General features: G+C 40.4%; 1 protein-coding gene across 2 annotated transcripts in view; it reads left to right on the top strand.

Moving 5' to 3' along the window:
* The window catches only part of ptprub (protein tyrosine phosphatase receptor type Ub), a 167,749-nt gene that overhangs the window by 128,359 nt on the left and 19,128 nt on the right, over positions 1–20,262 (top strand). Inside the window, exons 13-19 of one of the 2 annotated variants that reach the window (XM_044358650.1) lie at positions 3,796–3,832; positions 7,146–7,284; positions 8,268–8,291; positions 8,580–8,734; positions 9,472–9,659; positions 16,054–16,126; positions 16,230–16,306. In XM_044358650.1, coding sequence (XP_044214585.1) covers positions 3,796–3,832; positions 7,146–7,284; positions 8,268–8,291; positions 8,580–8,734; positions 9,472–9,659; positions 16,054–16,126; positions 16,230–16,306 — 693 coding nt within the window. The remainder of the gene's footprint in view (positions 1–3,795; positions 3,833–7,145; positions 7,285–8,267; positions 8,292–8,579; positions 8,735–9,471; positions 9,660–16,053; positions 16,127–16,229; positions 16,307–20,262) is intronic. The other variant, XM_044358652.1, reaches the window with a different exon arrangement.

Raw genomic sequence — 20,262 nt, 5'->3', positions numbered from 1 at the left:
TTAAAAAAAGCATGAGATGGCAGCAATCACAGCACTAACAGACCAATAAATAATACATTATGACGCTGATGCTCTCTTTTGCCTGTGAATGATATTATTAACATTACAGAGTTATTATTTTTCACTTTATAGTCTTTTGTCAGCAGTCACATCCAAGTGTTAATGACAGTCTATGAAAGACACAAAACAGATGTTCAGGTTTGGCTCATGCAGCCTGCATTGACAGAAATGTTTCACCAATGTCTAATGTCTGTGTTTTGTGCTATTTTGTATTTCCCTTTGTATTTTGTCTTCCTGCTTATCCTCCAAGTGCAATTATGCATTTCAGGGCTTTTACATTTTTGCACTCAGCTCACTTTGTCACAAAAATGCAGGCCAAAAAAAAGGAGAGAATTTTAGCATTTTATATTAGATTTTGTACGGAAACATATATGCATTCAGCACATGCATGTACTGTGGGATATTTTTATTGTAGTTGTTGTATTGTATACAGAAAAGGGAAAAATAATTACCTTATGCCCACTCATTTTAGAAGAAAAAAAAACAGTACCTGCTCTTGAACCGAAAGGCTAGCTGGCAGGGAAAGCAGTTCTGAAAGCAGTCACATATTTCTAGCATAAAACAGTTGCTGATAAGGGTTTCTGCATATGGCAGTGGTGATAAAGACTACAGGTAGTTGTAGACTGCTTTATTATCTCCTTTCAAGTTTGCATGTCGGGCAGTCATTTCAGATATTTGCACCTTGAATGTCTTATTAAAATGTAAACTATGTTGTTGGCTTGCTCATTTTATCATTTAATTGTATGGTTCATTAAGTCAGGGTCTGTGTGGTCTGTTTAAGTTTGTCTTTGTGGAGGGACAACATTGCATCTCGTCCTCTATAACACTGGCAGCAGTGGGAATAGTTTGAACAGTATATGGGGACCCATAATATTTGGCATTTACTCATGCTAATTATCTAGAGAGTGGCTGTCAGGCCTCTGTAATTGCTTTGATTGATCCATCTAAATAGGTACTTGAAAAACTATGGATACAGACTGTAGCTTTGCAGGCCACCACAGCATAGTCATATATATGTACTCTCTACACTTGCATCTCCCAACTTCAAACACACACACAATACAAGACCTTGAGTATGTGCTGTGGAGCCCTGTGTTGCATGTTGGCATTTGTGTTTTATGTTTAGAGCTGCCAGGACTCACCAGCCCCTCTGGCATGACTGGCACAACACGGCCAGACGTGTGATGTGTGTCCCACAATCTGGAGCTTGCCAATTAACTCTTGTGCTGAGCCGGCACACAATGATTCAAATGTGTATGTTATACAATGAGCTTCTATCCATCACACAAGCCTTTTTAAACAAATCATTTACTGTAAATAGATGTAAATGTATTGTGTCCTAATTTTTTCAAATCTTGTAATGATTGAATGTGCACTTTTTCTACAAAGGGTGGGGTATTTAGATGAATCTGCTTTTTCTGATGATTTCCTATAAATGAGTCAGTGCCGCAGAAACTCAAAGTCACCAGTCAGTATTTCTATAGATGCAGTAGATGTGAACTGGTGATACACTTAAACTTACTTACTGTAGATTAATAAGTTGATAAATTATTTTTAATTAAAAATGAGTGAATACAGTAGAGGATCATGAGAGATTCTATTTTAAAGCACCAATAAAAATCAAGTCATGCAAATGGTGATATTTTTCCTGATAGAGACTTAAAGTGCACGTTCTCAACCACATTCAGAACACATTACACCATAAAAATGGTCACAATTTCAGAACACTGAAAGGTAAATTTAGATGAAAAAGCAACATATTCAACATGGATTCAATACTGAGCTTGTAAAAATGACTTTATTTTAACTTCAACTCTCCAACACACAAAGCAACAACAGTCTGATTTAAAGGGGCCCTTATATGCTTTTTGTGATTTTCTGGTATTAATGTATTGTTATAATGTTGGATATCTATGTTAAACTTGACCAACGTCACAAAAATTGAGGGAAAATGTATGTAGAAATGCTCCCTGCAAGTCAAAAGCCAGGGCTTCAACCTGCCCTGAATGCTCCGTTTACAATGGTTTTTTATATCTTGCTGACGAGCTGATGTCAGTTTGTTGCACATGCCCATAAACATCCGTCTGTTCCATAGCTTTGGTTGTTATGATTGTTGCAAAGGTTTTTTCATGTGTTGCTTGCTTTGTCCACTCGCATATTTCGGTCAACTCAAGAACAAGAAAAAGTAGTGAAATCCTACTACTATAGTTTGTTTCATAGTTTGTTGACGTAACGTCCCAGGCAGCTAGAAGTTGCTGATTGATTAGCTTCCAGTAGCTAACCAATCACAACAGAGTGGGCTCATCGGGAGGGGGGCCTTAAAAAGACAGGAGCTTAAAAGGCCTGTTTCACACAGAGGCTGAACTGAGAGGCTGCACAAAGGCCCAGTATAAGATAGATAAGGAGTTTTTGAATGGTAAATCATGCAAATATATTCCGGTAGAGCCCTAGAATATAAATATAGACGTGGAAATGTGCATGATATATCCTCTTTAAGTTTCATACTGTAGGTACAGTAAAAAGAAATGATGGTCTGAGGGCACATTCTGAGCAAAATTAGACAAAAACACAACTTTCTGGAGTTCAAGGGCACCTCCATCACATTTTATTGTGTTTCATTACATTCTCTTCAATGGAGAACCATAATATCAGGTGATGGAAATAATAATCTTAACAAACCTTAATGTCATAATGCTGGTATGGTATACACCACAGGGATATAAATGAAGAGAAGAAAATAAGTCAGAAATAGCATTTTCTAATGAAAAACAGTCAGTGAATATTTGTCACTGGTTTGTGGAAATGACAGTTTGACAGAAAACATGTTTGTCTACAGTTCATGTCTGTATTTTCAGATCAAACCATTGGGTTAAGAACTTGTTTAAGAGTCTGTCAGCTTGAAATGGATTTTCAATTTAAAAAAGCAATTTAACAGGAGTTTGAGGAGAGCGCTTTTTGCTCATTTCTGAATGGGCAAATTTGCATAATTGTCCCATAATGCCTGAATTACCATCTGTAAATCTTAATTTGATAATGCATCTCCTCCAAGAGGTGGCAGGATGGAATTGGATTAGAGTCTTGGATCTCATTAGTGTTGTTTGACAAAGGTCCTTTTCATAACACTGAGATGTCATCAGCTGAAATTTGAATAAAATTAATTCCCTTTCATAGTGGTGCACTGGTCTGAAACCCTTCTCTTAATTATGCTCTCCCCCTTTCAATTCTCATCTTTTCTTCCTCAGCATGAATCTCTAATCTCTTTCTCAAACACATCACCAACAGCTCTCAGATTTGACATATTTTGTAGTCTCATGTCGTCAATAGGACTCTTAACTCAGAGGTAATTTGTCCTTTTACTGAAAATCCTTCTTCCTGTAGTTTATTTTTGACCCTTGCAAACATAAATTATGTGTTTTAGAGAAGAGTAGTAGAGCCCACTCGCATTTAGACATTTGAATCTTTAATCATTGGGAAGAAATGATAGAGAGCGGTGCAGACGAGACAGCACTCTGGTTCCAGATGTGGTGCACCTCATGTGTTCATTCCATATCTGGGGAGTAAACATATTTTAATAGTCACTCATGATGTGTTTTTATCTGCAGTGGTCATATTTTCGATGTGATATACAGTATATGTGTGTCTCATCTCAGTATTCATGTCTTTTTTTATGCACGCTTTTATGCAAAGAGATGTGACACCCTCCCCTCTGATGTCTGTGCTGTCTTTCTCTTTCAGGAATCCAGAATAAACTGCATCCGCATCGCTCGCAAAGGTAATTTAACATGAATATTTCTCCTCCTACAAACAGCATGACCTTGAATGAATTGTAAATCATAGCTTTTGAGTGTTTTGCAATATTGTCTATTTTCTGATTTGTTAGATGAAAAATTAAGAATGTAATTTCAACAGTGCTGCACTGTTATTCACCTCTTCCTCGAGTACAAAGGTGGGGATCTGGACAAATTTTCTCTGACAGTCTTGGTTGTTTAGCAGTGGGCCTCAGAGAAAAGGGCAACAAGCAGGGAGGGATTAGAGGTCAGGCTTTCATCCTGTTTGTTGGGGGCAAGGCGCTGGGACACACTATATCAAAAGCAGTCTCTTTGTTCTCATCAGCAGCCCACTAGACGGCTACATCTAAAGGGTTCTGACCTCAGTGCGGTCCAGAAGGGTCCTCCAGATCAAAACTTGCAGATGGAGCTACCTTGGCCTATCAATATGAGAAAACCCTGTCATCCCCCCCCCCCCCCCCCCCTTACTTCTGTACCTCAGCTTTTGGACTCAAAGGGACATGAAAAGGGCAGGGAAATTGACTCCAAACCCTGATGGCAGGAGAGTCCCTCTGCCACAGTACACTATCAGATCATGGTGAATAAAAATCATGTATTTATAGTTATCATAGCACCGTAACAGTAAGCAGAGCCTTGCAAGTAAATTGACTTGGCGGGTTGTCTTTTTTTTCTTGGTGAAGGCCCTTTTTTGTAAGTGAAAAATAAAAGAGATGAGGCTCTCCTCAAGCATAAAGCCAAAAGGCAAGGCCAGCCATTTCAGCTCAGCGTTTCACTCCATCTGCCCCACATAAACACCCGGTTGGGCATTGATTAATTATGCTTTCTCACAGCAGAAAGAGAGGAGTGAAAGAAAGAAAGGAAGGAAGAAAGGAAGAAAGAAAGACAGAAAGAAATGCACATGGGAACTAAAAAAAAATACAATGTGAATATAATATATGTAAAAAAAAAAAAAAAGTGAGAAAAGATAAGACAAAAGAAGGAGGAGAGAAAACTTTACAATGGAAAGTAAGGGCTTAAAAAATTGCCAGCATTACATCATCCACATGCAGGGTGATGTAAAAAGCCCATGAAAGGCAAATTGATAAGAAAAAAAATCAGGGGTTATTTCCAATTTCAAGGTGCGACAGGTCAGAGTTTTTTTTTTTTTTTTTTGTTGCTGTTTGTGATCTCGGTGATCCCTCTACCATTAACATAGCTTCTGCATCATCGGGTCCTAAGCCGTTATTATCAAGCAGCCCATCACAAGCAAAGTGGAGGCAAATGATTCTGGCTTGGATAACAAAGCTGGAGATTACATTTCAACTCCCAGGTGACAGTTTAATTAAGGATCCTCTGGCAGCCTCAACACAACAATAGACTTCCATTTCTCCTCTAAGTGCCAATTTCCACCATCGGGCAGCTGGCAGGTGCATGGATTCATGTGGAAATCTATTTCATGCTCATGTTTGGCTTAATAGAAATTTCGGGGCTAAATGTGGCAAAACCGCCTTATCTGTCCAAAATGTCAGAAAACTAAAATTGATTTTCCACCTCCTCATCTACATTTTTAGGCAGTATAAAGTATCTGTGTATTTCACTTGTACATGTGATTTGAAATGAAGTCACAGCATAAAATAAATAGCAACTTCTGAGTTTGTTGCAGCAGCTGTTTTTGAACAGTGCACCTCCAGACGGGCGGAAATCTTCTGTTATTTTCAGTTACAGTAACTCACAGACACAAAGGTGTCCTTTGGATGATAGTGTATCCCTGTGTGTGTGAATAGAATCACCTAAAATAAGAAATAAGTATAAATAAAAATCATATTTGATTCACAGTCTGACTAAACCCTCTGCTAACACGACTGCAAAATAAAATAGACCTGTCAGATGCTCTATACAGTTAAAAGCACACGCAGAAATGTCACATTTTTGGAATAGTATGTTACATCGGGATAGCAGCTTAAAAAGCCACTGTCGTGAGCAGTTTGAGAAAGAGTAGTTCCTTTCTAATATCACCCATCATTGATTAAAAAATCCTGCCAAACAATAAACCGATATTGTCCTACTTTCAGCTTTATTTGGGATGAGGGTTATAAAGCGCCCGTAAAGTGCCCACGGCTGCAGATAGTTGGGCTAAAACATGGCTCTGTTTTCATTTTCCCTGCCCCAGATCTGATTCCTCCCCAGCAGGCTGTAAGATAGAGCTCTATCCCCAGGCCTGCTCTGACTTTCTACCGCTCTCGAGATGAGGTTGTACTGTTCCAATGAGCTCAGAAGGGCTAGTTTCAGGGCTGTCAAGGCCTGGAGGACAGGCTGACACACAGGAAAAAACTAGATCAGTGGGCCCCTAGAACAAGGCAAAGAAATATCTACTTCTCAGCACCATTTACATAAGTATGAAGCTTTATGCCAGAGAAATGAATAACCTTCTATTGTAATAACGACCTTTCCAGTGGCTCACAGACACCAGGGCACCTTGAGATTATACTGTAGGGCCGTATGGATGACTTGTTAGTCGAAAAAATATAATATCTAATTCAGTATTGCAAGGGCCAAAGTTTAGTGCATGTATCATATCATAAAAATGTGCAGTTGCAATATGAAAAGGTAACAATTTAGCATTGCAGTGTCATTGTAACATTTCAGGATTAACAATAGATTAAAGAACAATATGTTACAAACCTTTTTTGTATGTAACTAATGAATGTGACTCTTACTCAGGCATATTTGCAACTGCCTCAAAAAAGTTTTCTTCTAAATCTACAGTCTTTGTAGCGAAATGCTTATTTTCCTCTTGTGTAAACACCAGTATAAATCTTGAGAAGTCTAAAAGGCTGATTGAAAACCTCTCAGACAATCAAACTTGTATTCTGCTCGCAAGACAATCATTTTGTTTGTCAAGCGCAAGTTGTCGTTATGTATCACTGAATACAGCAGGTTTGTTGGGCTGGCAACACGGACAGTCACTGTCACCGCTTTATTTGTGTGTCTCTTTCATTTTTGCCAGCTATCTGAAAATACCTCTTGAAAATACCACTGCTATAGAAATGTAGCTTTGGCGTTAAGACCATTATGATTCAGCAGATCCCCTCTCAATTGTCAGGATAAGTGTGAATGTCTGTATTGTCATGTGAAACGTCTACACTTGTGAGAAAAGAAGTTTTGTGTGTATGAGTCAACAGTTCTTCAAAGCTATGGATTTTCTGCTTTCCCATCTCTATATTCAGTTTTTCACACTCTTTGCTTTAAACTTTCCCTTTAATCCTTTCTTCAGCACTGAAATACTTTTTTAATGTGCATCTGTTTTCCTGCTTCTAGCGGCCTGCAAAGATCACCGCAAGGCTCTGGAGGTGTCCCAACACTCGGAGGAGATGGGGCTGATTCTTGGGGTGTGCGCTGGAGGTCTGGTAGTCCTCATCCTCCTGCTGGGTGCCGTCATCATCATCATTAAGAAAGGGTAAACGGCCGCTGATAACCCTGAATACAAACATGCCTCATTATGCAAAATCGCACCGCATCTCCCTCATTGTTTTTCCTTCATGTTTTCTTTTGGAACATCTCAGTAATTATTTTTTCATACTTGCTGAACTTTCTAAAAGGTCATGCTTGTTTGGGGAAGATGCTGGACCAACAGTCAGCGCTGCATTGTTTTCATTCCCTTATGGTGTACCAGAGGGACCAAACAACTCTGATCTGCAGAGCCTATCTAGGTGTGAAGTATTTAATTAAAGGCGGTTGCAATTCAATTAGCCACTTAATTACGCACACCAAGCAGAGGCCTGACCCTTAAATGAGATGGTAATTGGGTGGGAAAAGGTGTGCTTTTAGAGATTATTAGCCAATGATCCCACAGGTCTACAGTAGATCATCTACACCTCCTGCTCGGCATTTATTTCAGCTGCAGATGTAGCTCTGCCTGAGTCTCCAATAATGCTTAACCCATCTTACTTAAATAAGATGTATTGAAATCTAAAGAACCTGCCACGCCAAATGGAAAGTTACTCAGAGCTCCAGTAATCATTATTAAATGGCTGACATAGCATACTGGGTCATATTGAATAATGTTGATTTTGGAAGTCACCACTACTCTGCACATTAGGCCGTGTTGCTCTACTAAGCTACCATGAAGTTTGCGCCTAGAGAATTGATTGCTAAATTTGCTGTGACAGGAAACCACGTGGTTAGGTCCTTGAAGTGTAACACTGAGACATATTCGATTGAAGGAAACACACATTTTCTGCATCGCTGTGGTTTGGTCTGTCAGCAAATGCTTGGTACACTTGCTTGTGTCATGTGGCCGCCTGCACAGCCGAGCTCAGAAGAGGATGGTTCACATTTTCACCGTAATCAATGCATTCTGCCTTCAGCTGACATTGCTTTCATATTACATCTCTTCTTTCTCTTGATTTTTTTTTTCTCCTTCTCCTGCACTCTTGCCAGAAGGGACTACTACTCTTACTATCCGTAAGTGACTCCACCTCTTTTCTGTTCAATTGTTTTGTGATCCATCATATACATGCTTGTGCTCTGGCTGTCAATCATAAGTGTTTTTTTTTACTCTTTCCGTGCTTTATCGTCTTTTTTCTCTTTGTTTCTCTCAATCTTTACATATTCTCTTTTTTGTCTGCTGTATCTCAATGTTATTTCTTACTCAACATAAAGTTGTTTTTTTTTCCTCTCTCTCTGTCTCTGTCTGTCTATCTTTTGTGTATCTCATTCTTTTCCTCCCTACTCTTCTTTATCCATTAATAGGAAGCCAGTGAACATGAATAAAACGCCCATCACCTACCGCCAGGAGAAGAGCCATATGGGCTCCATGGAGCGCAGTTTTACAGACCAGAGCACCCTACAAGAAGATGAAAGAATGGCCCTTTCCTTCATGGATGCACACACCTGCGGCACACGCAGTAAGAAAAATGTACTCAGTAAGCTGGTAAGTCGGTAGGTAAACCTACCGGCTTACCACAACTGCGCACTACAATTTCAAGCTTATCGTTTATCATCCCTCACTTTGTAATCTTGTTGACCGTCACTCATTCACTCCATAAATGTCTGAATCATTCTGAGAGATAATTATCATCTGGTGTGAAAAATATTCTTCAGTACAACTTACCCTCCGCTATTCACCAGCTGCAGGTGTTACACAAGGAATCTCATAAGACTGCAAAAAAATGAGAATTGCACAAGTGAACTAACCCATCTGAATAAATCAAAAGAAATGATTTGTGATTCTTGTCAGTACCTCTCATCTTGATCCTCTTTCTAATATTGTCAGTCTCACAGAGAAGAAAAGACAGATGTGTTTACTCTTAAGGTGGTGCAGATCTTAGTTGGCTTCACACATCATTCAAGACAGAGATGCTGTCACATCTACATAAGATCTATTATGAAGACATCTTTGCCAAGAAAACCGTATCAAAGTGTAATCTTTACAGTATGCAGTTTACTGTATGTGTCAGTGTCACCATTCAGTGAGTCATTATGTGATGATAGCATATTTTGGCACATAACACAAGCGTGTCATCCCAAACTAAGCACAAAGTGTTTAAAAAACTATCTAATGTTTTACATCATAATCTCTCTTATACAAGACTTTTCAGCTGCAGTCGCACTGAAATTGCAAATGTGACTGTGTCTGGTGCAGGTGATGCTCGTAGTACAGTGAACGAGGCCAGCAGCCTGCTGGGAGGCTCCCCAAGGCACCAGTGTGGACGTAAAGGCTCCCCCTACCACACAGGGCAGCTCCACCCTGCCGTCCGAGTGGCTGACCTTCTCCAGCACATCAACCAGATGAAGACTGCCGAGGGCTATGGCTTTAAACAGGAGTATGAGGTGAAAGGGCGCTATTACACTCTGCTCCTACACGCTTACAAGATAAGGCAACAGAGACAGCTATTACACCTCAGCCTTACACTCTGACTACATGAAATTAAGAGCGATACAAAGTACTGCTGGTGGTGCACCAGTGTCAAGTACTCTGGACAATTGTAAGAGAGAGTTTTTATGACTCCATTATTCTATAGGACAGTTTAATGTAAAATCTCTGTATTCACACTGTGACTTCAGCAACCAACCTTCACTGTAAATTCAACAGCATGACTGTAACTGGTCCTTTTGTTCCCAAAATACAGCAAGCGAGAGAACAAGAATATTCAAAAAGCCCTGATATACATAATCCAATATCACAGTTGGAGGCCTTTTCACTTTTTCTCAAATATTCATGTTGAAAATGAGTGATTGAGTTACCATCATGTATATGTAACTTATTTTAAGTTTAAATTGTTTCCACACTTGGTTGTCAGTGGTGTTTTAGCATTTTGGTTCCCATGGGGAAAAGAATGTTTGCTGTACGGAGGGTTTTTTGTGTTCAGTGCAGTATCTGTGGAAACACAAGTGTCATGCTGACACTGTTGTGGCAGAAACACCTTTGAGCACCTGAGAAATGTCACTGAAATAGAGTCAAAGACTTTTAAACATAAAGCAGCTCCAGCTATTTTGCTCAATGATGGACAAGGTCATTGTCCGTATCTTCACTGAAACAGCTGGTTACTGTGTATGAATAATAGGACTTTCATTGTTATACAATAGCCGGCTTCACAAATCAATCATATTAATATGTATATTATATTAATAAATCAATCAATCAATGACTATATTAATATATTAATCAATTAAATTATTATATAATCAAAAGCCTATAACCTACTGTTAATCCATGTGTCCATTTTATAGCACCTTAACTGAGTTAAAGTTACAGCGGAAAGATTCTTCTTCTGTGGGTTGTCCAAGTGCTTTTATAGCAGCTGGAAGGTATAACCTCCTCAAGATTTCCTGGTTCTATCCTTAAGTGTCATTTTACTCCTTTATGCCAGTATGGCATAATGGAAGAGCAGCATCTGGACATCAAAGTCCCCCAAGTTTGTTGAGCTCCTTGTCCTAGTGAGGCCAGCCACCATGTCGAAACTACTTATTTTGGCCTCTTGTATCCATGATCTCATTCTTTCATTTACTGCTCAGAGCGTGTTGCCATAGGGGAGGTTGTAGCAAAGACAAAAGACAAAGCTATACTTTGTAGGTTATCTCCCTCTTCACCATAAAGTCCAGTACAACTATACTGCACTTCAATGCCTTTTTAACAGGGGCACTCTTACTAACAGAAAACTTGCAAGTTAAAAGGCTGCTGGGGTAGAAAGCATTGTTCTAGATGGACTCAAGAAAGCAGGTGAAAATGACTAAAAAAGATTTTGCAACTGTGTGAAGCCAGTACAGGTGCCTGAAAACTAGTAGTTCAGGGAACTCTTAGGATGTTTTCACACCTATAGTTCCTTAGCTCTGGTGCAAATCGGTGGATGAGTTGGTGAACTTTGTGCGTTTTCCCTTTGGATCAGTGTCTGTTCACACAGAGAAAAATCCAAGGGAGCCAAAATGCAGCACCACAAGCCATGTGAGAATGTTCACTCATTGGTCAGATGTGTCTGGGGTGGGATCAAGAACATAAACACAGGAAGAAGGCCCTGAAGGAGGTCCACTGGCCAAATACAACATACTACATGGCGCTAGTCTAGGCCTGACCTCAATTCATTCTCTGGCTAGTTGTTAGCAACTGTTAAATTTGCTCATCTGCATCCCACTATGCAAAGCTCACCTGGCTACGGGAGCCGTTTCGCTCAAACTTGCTGAGTACACATAGCAGCCAGGTTTGATCAAGGTCAGATCACATTCCCACAACAAATGAACCGCTCCAGAATTTGTTTGAGACCGAACCGAGACCACCTCCTCTAAAGGGTCTTGGTGAGGTTGTTTTGGTCCACACCTGAGTGCAATTACTGCGTTCACACCTGCCCAAACAAATAACACCAAGGGGGAAAACGAACCAGAGTTCAATTTAACCAGACTAAAAAATGCAAGTGTGAAAACACCCTTAGTAGTTAGAAGAATTATGTGCAATTACTACATGTTGAATAAATATCTGCTAACTGCTAACATGGAATGGTTCTTGCGAGCAGAGAGTGGTGTGGTGTGGGAGCCCATCAATCCTCCTCTGACTTCATCCATGAACCCTCCTCACCACCCCCTGAAATTAATTAGCAGGGTTAAAAAGGCATCTGGATCACACTGCTGCTGAAAGTATGAATAAATCATCCTCATTTGGGTCCATAGAAGACCTCTGTCATGACGGCAGGCCTGATGAGGTTAAACGTCTCAGGAGGTGCTCTAGCTAGTGAGTCCCTGTCCACTGCTAACAGATTGTAGGGTAGCAGAGAGAAGAGGGCGGGGGAGCCCGGGAGACTTGAGTGGGTAGGGAAGAGAGATAAAACAGTGCGGAAGAAGAAATGTGAGGAAAGAGATCTCCCATGCCCTATAACCTCCAAATAACCTCTTCTAAGAAGCAATGTTAGTATTTACCTCCCTCTGCAGTACATAGGGCAACATAAATGCTCTATAATTCACAAAGGTAACCATCAATCTGATGCATAGAGCAACGGCCAAGAATGGCACATGCTAGATGTTGGTTAGTAGGAAGACATCTCATATTACAAGGTATCCTGTCCTTCTTGATGTTGGCCACAGTCAAATAATATTACTGTAAAAATATCAAAAAATATCGATCATGTTGGATTTGGAGGTCAGAAGTTGGAGCCCTCTCATAGCAGAGGTCTGACAGTGCTCCATAATGATCCTGCTTATGCTCAGATCCTTAAAACTCATCTTCTAGTGAGTATTTGGCATTGCTGGCTTGGCAGTCATAAGGAACAGAATTACCATTAATGCAAACTTCTAATTGGCCAGCCCATTGTCCAGGAACTTGGTATGGAAATGGTCCAAATCAGCTTTTTTTTTTCTTTTCGGGGGGTTGCAAAAGAATGAGCAGGTGGAGTGTTAGTCCCAAATTGAACCATAAATACAAAAATATTTCTTTCACAGAACATTGCTTATCCCCCTGCTGCTACCTCTCCCCAGTGAAACAATTGTGGCTGAGAGTGGAGATCACATCCTGGGGAGAAGTCCATTCCTGTCACCCCACAGCCAATGGCATTCATGAAAAAGAATCTTTTGTCTCTGGTTCATAGTTTCCCCCTCTGGAACTCTGCTTGTAGACTCATTAAACTGTCCCTCACGGGCAAAACACACTCCACTCAAAAAATCAATACACACCTCTTTGTGTTTTTTTTTTTCCCTCTCAATGCTGAAGTATGTTTTTTAATGCAGTCTCTCTCTCCATCATGAAGGACAATGATGAGGAGTATAATATTACCCTCCCCTGGCAAGTATAGGCGTTTATTTCCCCAAAGAATACCTAAGTTTTGTAAAAACATTGATCAAGAATTTACAATGAGTTGTAAAGGGGCTTGTACGTGTGGCAGCTGCTGTCACCACTGTCATATCCCCACTGCAGAAGCTTACAGCAACAAAACAACAGCAGTGCTTTACCGGAGAACTTGAAACTTTCATTATACCACTTTGCACCCTGAGGCTGAGGTTAGGAAGGATGATGGACTCATCGATTCAAAGTTTACTTGCTGCAAAGGCTACTGAATTACTGCGCTCATTCTAAATAACAGCAGCTAACTCATGGCACCTTTTTGGTAGCTTGAAACAGGCTTGTTTATTCTATTTCTGGATTATTATAATTCTGGAGATTATTCTGCTCGATTCTTTTATCATAAATCATGTATGATATCTCTGATTGGATTTTGATTTAACATGGCGAGATTAATCCCATCATTGTTTTTTAGCTTTTTTGAAATTAGAAATGAATCTCATTGGATTGCAAAAGTTACAGGTCAAAGGAAGGTGACAGAAAAGTTACTCAATGGTCTAAAAAGGGACATTTTTGGAGGACAGCATGTCCACAGTTGTCTTGTTATTGAAGGGAAACAAATGACGCACATAATAAAATATGACGTTGATTGCAAATCAAGTAATTAAAATTTTTGAAAAAGGAAATGCCTCATGATTAGTCAGTGCACCTGAGTGTAGTAGGTCAACACTGCACTTGACTGTGTCATAACTTCTTTCATCTCCTTTGACTCATTTTATGTGATCCTCTTAACAAACCCACCTCATTGATCCCTGCCAATGAGGGTTTCTAATCAATCTTTCACAGGCTTGTGTTGTTTCCCTTCAATATACTGCTACTCTCTCTCAGTTTTTCTTCCTGTGTTTCTCCTCTCCCTGCTTCTCTCATTTCTCTAGAGGGCTGAGCAGAGGTGTGAGGTGTGCAGAGAAACAAAGAGAGCTCAGAGGTCTAGTGTCAAAAATATAAGGGGGGGGGGGAGGAAAAAGTAGGAAGGGGTGGACAGGGAGAGAAAATGATGTAGAGAGGTAGATAGAGGTAAAGAGAAAGAGGGATTCAGAGAGAGAGCGGGAAATATATCCCAGGAGAGAGCACACGGAAAGAGGAGGAAAAAGTGAGGAGGAGGGTGTAATCCCATGCAGGATTTGGCTGGTTCTTGGCTCTCTGTGGGGAGAACTGCGTTGTAATCCTCTGCTCAGCATGCAGACTTGGGCAGAGTTTCACCAAATTCCCCCAGTGGCTGAAAACCCCAGGGGGAAGACTGGTATAGACGTGTGTGTGTGTGTGTGTTTTTGTTCATGGATCTGAAGGGGCTATTTGCAGGCTTAATTTGGCCCCACAGTGGACGCTTAAAAGTGGCTTATGACGATGTGTGAGAGTAAGTGCTCGCCCGTGCATCCGTGCAGGCAGGTGGATGATGAGGAATGAGAAGATGTGTTGCTCAGTATGATGTGTGATATAATACAGCTGAACAGCCTGCCTGAGCAGATACAATTAGATGTCATATATCCATACAGGGATTGGTATACTGGATATAGCAGCATTGAAAAAGTTACTGATCAGGGGGGGCATTGAGGCTTAGCTTCCATTTTTAAACTCTGGCCCAGGATTGTGGGCCAGAGTTTAAAAAAGGCTTTTATGCTTGATTCTCCCACCTGCTTTTTTTAGAATCAACAATAATGCAACAGATAGGTGGAGTCGCAATACGTGTGGCATATGTGCGAGTGTTTGCAAGGTGCCTTTGTGTGTTGGAATGTCTAAAAAAGATTCTTAATTCGTATGACTCTCACTAGAGCCCCATTTAACAACCATTTCAGCATTTGGAGAAATCCAAAGCTTGACAGGCCTGCCATGCATATGGTTGCTAAGCTATAATAATCGGACTCACCTGATGTAGATTGTGGGTTTAAGCCTGCCATTGGCTGACTATTTCAGTTGGAATTCTCCTCCCCTTCCGCTATCTGTGTGTTAGGGTTTTCAAAATCCCTGTCGCTACAGCAAACAACAACAAAAACCTCCGTGCTAGTAACCTATACGCAACTACACACTACTACATGCAACCACACGCACAACCACAAGTCATATCACATAGTCGACATATGTCTTTTATGGTTTTATGTGGCGTTTTCTTTTGCAGAGAGTCCCCCCCCAATACTATTTTGCAAGGGCACTGTCACTGCATCCTGGGCTTAGCGCCGCCCAAGATGATTGTGATTGGTTTAAAGAAATACAAACGAGCCAGAGCATTTTTTTCCCAAATAGCAGAATGATAATGGCTGCAGCCAGACGCCAGACCTTTCTCTAGCGCTGGCACAGCGCTAAAACTAAGTGTGGAGATAGGTCTGGCCATGAGAGTCTAAGCTATAATCAGACAATAACTGTTTGGGAGAGGGGTTTAGCAGATGGTCGATTTCAGAGTTATGTCATTACCTCCATGAGCCTCAGCTGTGATGGAAATAAATTCAGGGTTTATTTTGATGTATCTCATTGATACTCTCAGTGATTGTGTAGACACAATTTTAACCCAGAAATTGAAATACAACCACTGGGTTAATATTTTGACTCTAACCTTTAATGCTGAGGGCTCTTACAAGAATAGGTGCAATGACGGCCCATGACTCATGAGGGCTTCGGGATCAGATGAGGACTATACAATGCTCATGGCACTGTTTTGTTTAATTACATATCATGCATGAAGCACCAAACCTCTCCTTTGGATACAGCGGCTCTTGATCTAAGCCTCAGCCGTGCTTGAGAGAACAGGCTTTTATCACGCTAGCCATGAAACACAATGTTCCTTATCAACCTTAAAACAAAATAAAAGATGTGTTGAAACCGTGATTAGTGTTTATCTAAGATGTTTGAGTGCTTAATGTAGATGGACCCAGTATCTATAATCTGCAACAAGTGTCCTTTTCATCTCTGTAGAGCTTCTTTGATGGCTGGGACTGCACAAAGAAGAAGGAGAAAACGAAAGGGAGACATGACACCTTGTCGGGATGTAAGTCATCAGAACGCATTATATCCTGTATAAAAAAATAACGGAAAATATTGTGAAAAGTTTCTATTTCAACACTCTGTCCTTTTCTTTTTATCCATCTCAGATGACCGACACAGAGTCAAGCTCCACCCCCTCTTGGGAGACCCCAACTCTGACTACATTAACGCTAACTACATCGATGTAAGTCTAATTCTCTTTTGTCTGCCACTGTTCTACATGGGATACAAATTGTCAACCTTTACCGAGTCTCAATCTCTCACACCCTACAAAGCCACAGTCCATCTCTCTCATTCCTGTAAGCTCACCAGTCTGCTGGCCCACTTTCACCTGGACGCTTTCATCCAATCAAACACCCTTCTTAGCAGTGTTTTGCCAGATGTCATGGTTGTCAATTGCTGCCCTGCATCCCTGACCCAGACTTACTCTGCTATCACTTTTATTAAATGCATTTAATGCCTTGCAGAGGAGATGAACCTTTCTGTAAGATGCTGCAAATCCCCCTAAATTAAACAGACGTGATTGATGTTATTCAATCTCTGGATGGGCCGGGAGGAGATGATCCTTTCCACTGTTCACCTTAACTATCTGCCACACATGCAGTGCCACAGTAACATTCTCACTGATCATATGAAATACATGTACATGTTGCTAATGTGTCACACAAGGTCTCATTCATACGTGTTCCCATTCATAAAAGCTAGAGGAGGCTGTGTTTATTCGGTCAGTAGAAGTGCATATTTAGATGGTAGTATTGAAGAAGTCAAACCAGATGTTGGTAAATACAGTTTTAGCTGCCAGATATACTGCAGATAGATGTTTGCATTTGTCTCCCCGTTGTGAATTTGCTATAGCGGGGTTGTCAGCTTTTGCTACTCATTTGAGTTATGTCGAGGGAAGTCTGCCAATCTGATACAATTTCTTTATCTTACAAGATTTTTTTTGCACTCTCATTGGGACTACTTTAAAGTAAATATGGTTCGCTGTACGAATTTTAGGCATGCTGATGCACTCCCACTCCTGTTTGAGGTTGATAAGAAGTGGAAAGATTCTGTTTCTGTCAAAAACTTTATAGATTTAGTTATAGATTTGAAAGATATTTTTTTAGGAGGATAAAATTACTAGGTGCATAAGCCCTCATTTGATTTCATTTGGATTCCTCCTTTTTTGGACAAATTGTATCATCAAAATGTTGACACTACAGGGCTTTTTTCGTCTCTTTTATTTCTCTGTAGAGAATAGCCAGTGGTGAGATGCTTTTAGAGGGTTCATTACAATGAGAGAGCATTAAAAACCTGGCCTGCTGTTAGGACTGTAGTTATTGTGAGGGTCTCCATTAGCACTTAGGGCACGGAGGTGCAGGCATTAGAGGGAAAACACCACTCAGCAGCCACTACGATGTCAGTGTCAGTGATGTGACTCCATGGTAGGCCAACCCGGAAAGCTGAATAGTAACTACTTAACCACAGTGGAGCATATTTTGGACAACATGCGATTATTTCACTAGAGGTTAAATAGAAAAGTTTTTCCTCCCTCTGAAACATTGCTGCACTTTTAAAACAGAGGTGAGAAAGTGCAAGCTCTCCATTTCCTCTTTCTCTGTCACTTAATGCCTGAGTCTTTGTTTGGCTGCGGTGTGTTTTGGTTGAAGAGGTGCAGAACTTTGCATATGTTTGACAGCTCCCTGCGTTTGTTGCAAATGAAGAGCCGTCCAGTGCGTCATGGCTGTTTGTAATTTACATTTCCTCTGCATTTAAAGAGTAACAGGGTCTTACTGACAGGTCTAGCATGGACACAAAACCCAAATCACATGCATGTATAGACAGACACATACACCGTCATGCTGTTAATTAGTTTAGTCCTCTGTAAATGTAGTTAATGTAAAAAAAAAAAAAAAGTAGTTTTAATATCTCACTTATTTCAAAGGAGTCTTAATCACCCTCTTACTGTGAGCAATTGGGTTATATAAAAACACATTTTCTGCCAAAGTTTTGATGATTTCACATGAGAGATTTTTTGGCATTTCAATTTCTTCCTCTGCTTTTCTCATTGGTTTGAAGTGGGCAGGGTTCAGTTGGAAATATATATAATATACAGTATTTTGGTGCAACAATCATAGAGAGCAACATTTGAAACAATGTAATAACAGTTGTGGAGTTGTTTACTTATGTTGACAGGCTATTGTCAATCAAATATGATCAAACCACACCCACACAGTCCTAATGAAGCTGAATAGCTGAGTGTTAAACCTCTAATAAATAATACCTTTATCTTTAACTTTGATTGATGTGGTCCTAGTCATGAATATTTAATGCTATAGAGAAATACGTCAGATCAGGATCCAAGTTTTCAGGGGCTTTAAAGATTAACTACTTACATGCATTGCAACTCCTTTTCAAAAGTGCTGTAGTCCGACACATTACATTTGTTACTTACTTCATAAACATGCCCTTGTGAAATTATTTGTCCTGCCAATTGTGCTATAATCCAACATGCAATAACATACAGAGACTATTGCTGTTAGTCTCATTTTCCAATTAACAGCGTGATATCTGTGTGAGACATAGCAGGATTTTTCTTTTTTTTTCTACTTACTTTAAGATAAAAATTCCCCGGCACAAATTAAAAAGCATGAAATGAAAGTAAAAGTAATTTTCATTTGAGAAACATTGACCCCTAAGTTATGAGTTACCGTGAACAATGAGCGCTCAAACACATAACCCTCAGTACTGCTGCACTTACACAAAAACGCATGCATACACACACACACCTCCTCCCACCTGTCTGTAACCAAAAACTGCTATTTACCAAAAGCGTCTTTCATTAACTAGCCTATATGTCTTCTTTTTCTACTCCCCTCCCCACTTCCTCGACCTTGGACCCTGTAGATTCGGATTAACAGGGAAGTAAGTACTTCACTGCTCGTTCTTTTGCCTGCCATCGCTAAATCCCCCTCCCCTCCCCCCGCAACCCTTTCATCCCCCCTGTTCTCTTGCCACTTCCCTCTTCTCTTTCCACTATCCTCTATCCACAAATGCTCAAAGGTCAGTGTGTTTCAGGTTCGTGCACATTTGACAAAAAAAGGAAAAAGAAAAACATGCCCTTTTAGCTAATGATTTTAAATGAACACAAGGAGATGTGTCCTCTCCGGATAGAGGACCCTGCTGTCTTTGTTAGTTCTCATAAGTGGCCAAGACTCAGGAAGTTTAGTTGCTATGGCGACCGTCTTAAGTGGAGGAGTGGTAGCATACATGCTGATAGTGTTTGGCCGGGGCCAGAGGAATTGTGGATAGCAGGCCTCACAGCACTGGTCATCCATCTCCATTTCAAACATGTCCCCATTTATCTGACTGGGTGCAATTCAGTTTAGCAATCCATCAGCAGCGTGGACAGACTCAGCATATTAGGAAGATGCCCTCTGCAAAAAGATAAAAACTGTTATCAGCATGGATTGCCCCATCACACTGATTTGATGAGAGCCGGTGGGCTTGGGAGTTTATTCAGATTATTCCCGCCCTGCCTTCTCCAGTCCGCAGAGCCGTGTAAGGTAATTGGGGCATCAGTTATCTTTTCCAGCTGCTCCTTTCGAAATGACAAAAAAACATGTGAACCACAATGCCTGTGTGGTTTTCAGGGTGATGTCTTCATAAAGGGATGTCTCTGAAACGAGTGTCTCACTCAGCTCTGCAAGGTTAGATAAAGTAAGCACTGCCTATTTTCAGGAGGACTTCCTTTGAACAGTTTGCTCGTCCTTTAAGTGTCCATCCTTCAAAGTCCTCCAGGTGGTCTCTGATGTGTTTATTCCCCTTAAGGCTGTAGAGGTGACATTTCATTGTTCATCCATATTCACCCCATATCCACCATATAAAAAAAATATATGTCATCAATATCAAAGGCTGTCACATCCTTTGATATTAAAGATCTTAGAATACTGTACATATCAGATTTTGCCTCTTTAAGATTCTTTATGTTGGTGATGATTTCATGCATTTATGGGAAACCTATGTAAGATATTCCTCCACTCGTTTGACTTGTTTTGAAGACGCACTACAGGAAGAATTCAGTGGTTTTGGTTTGTGAACTTCATCATCTCAGATGTAGTACATATTGTATCTTCAATGAAAATTGATTTGTTTTTA

Source organism: Thunnus albacares, chromosome 8 (assembly GCF_914725855.1).
Source record: "Thunnus albacares chromosome 8, fThuAlb1.1, whole genome shotgun sequence".
Lineage (NCBI taxonomy): Eukaryota > Metazoa > Chordata > Actinopteri > Scombriformes > Scombridae > Thunnus > Thunnus albacares.
This window is presented reverse-complemented; position numbering and strand designations above follow the sequence as displayed.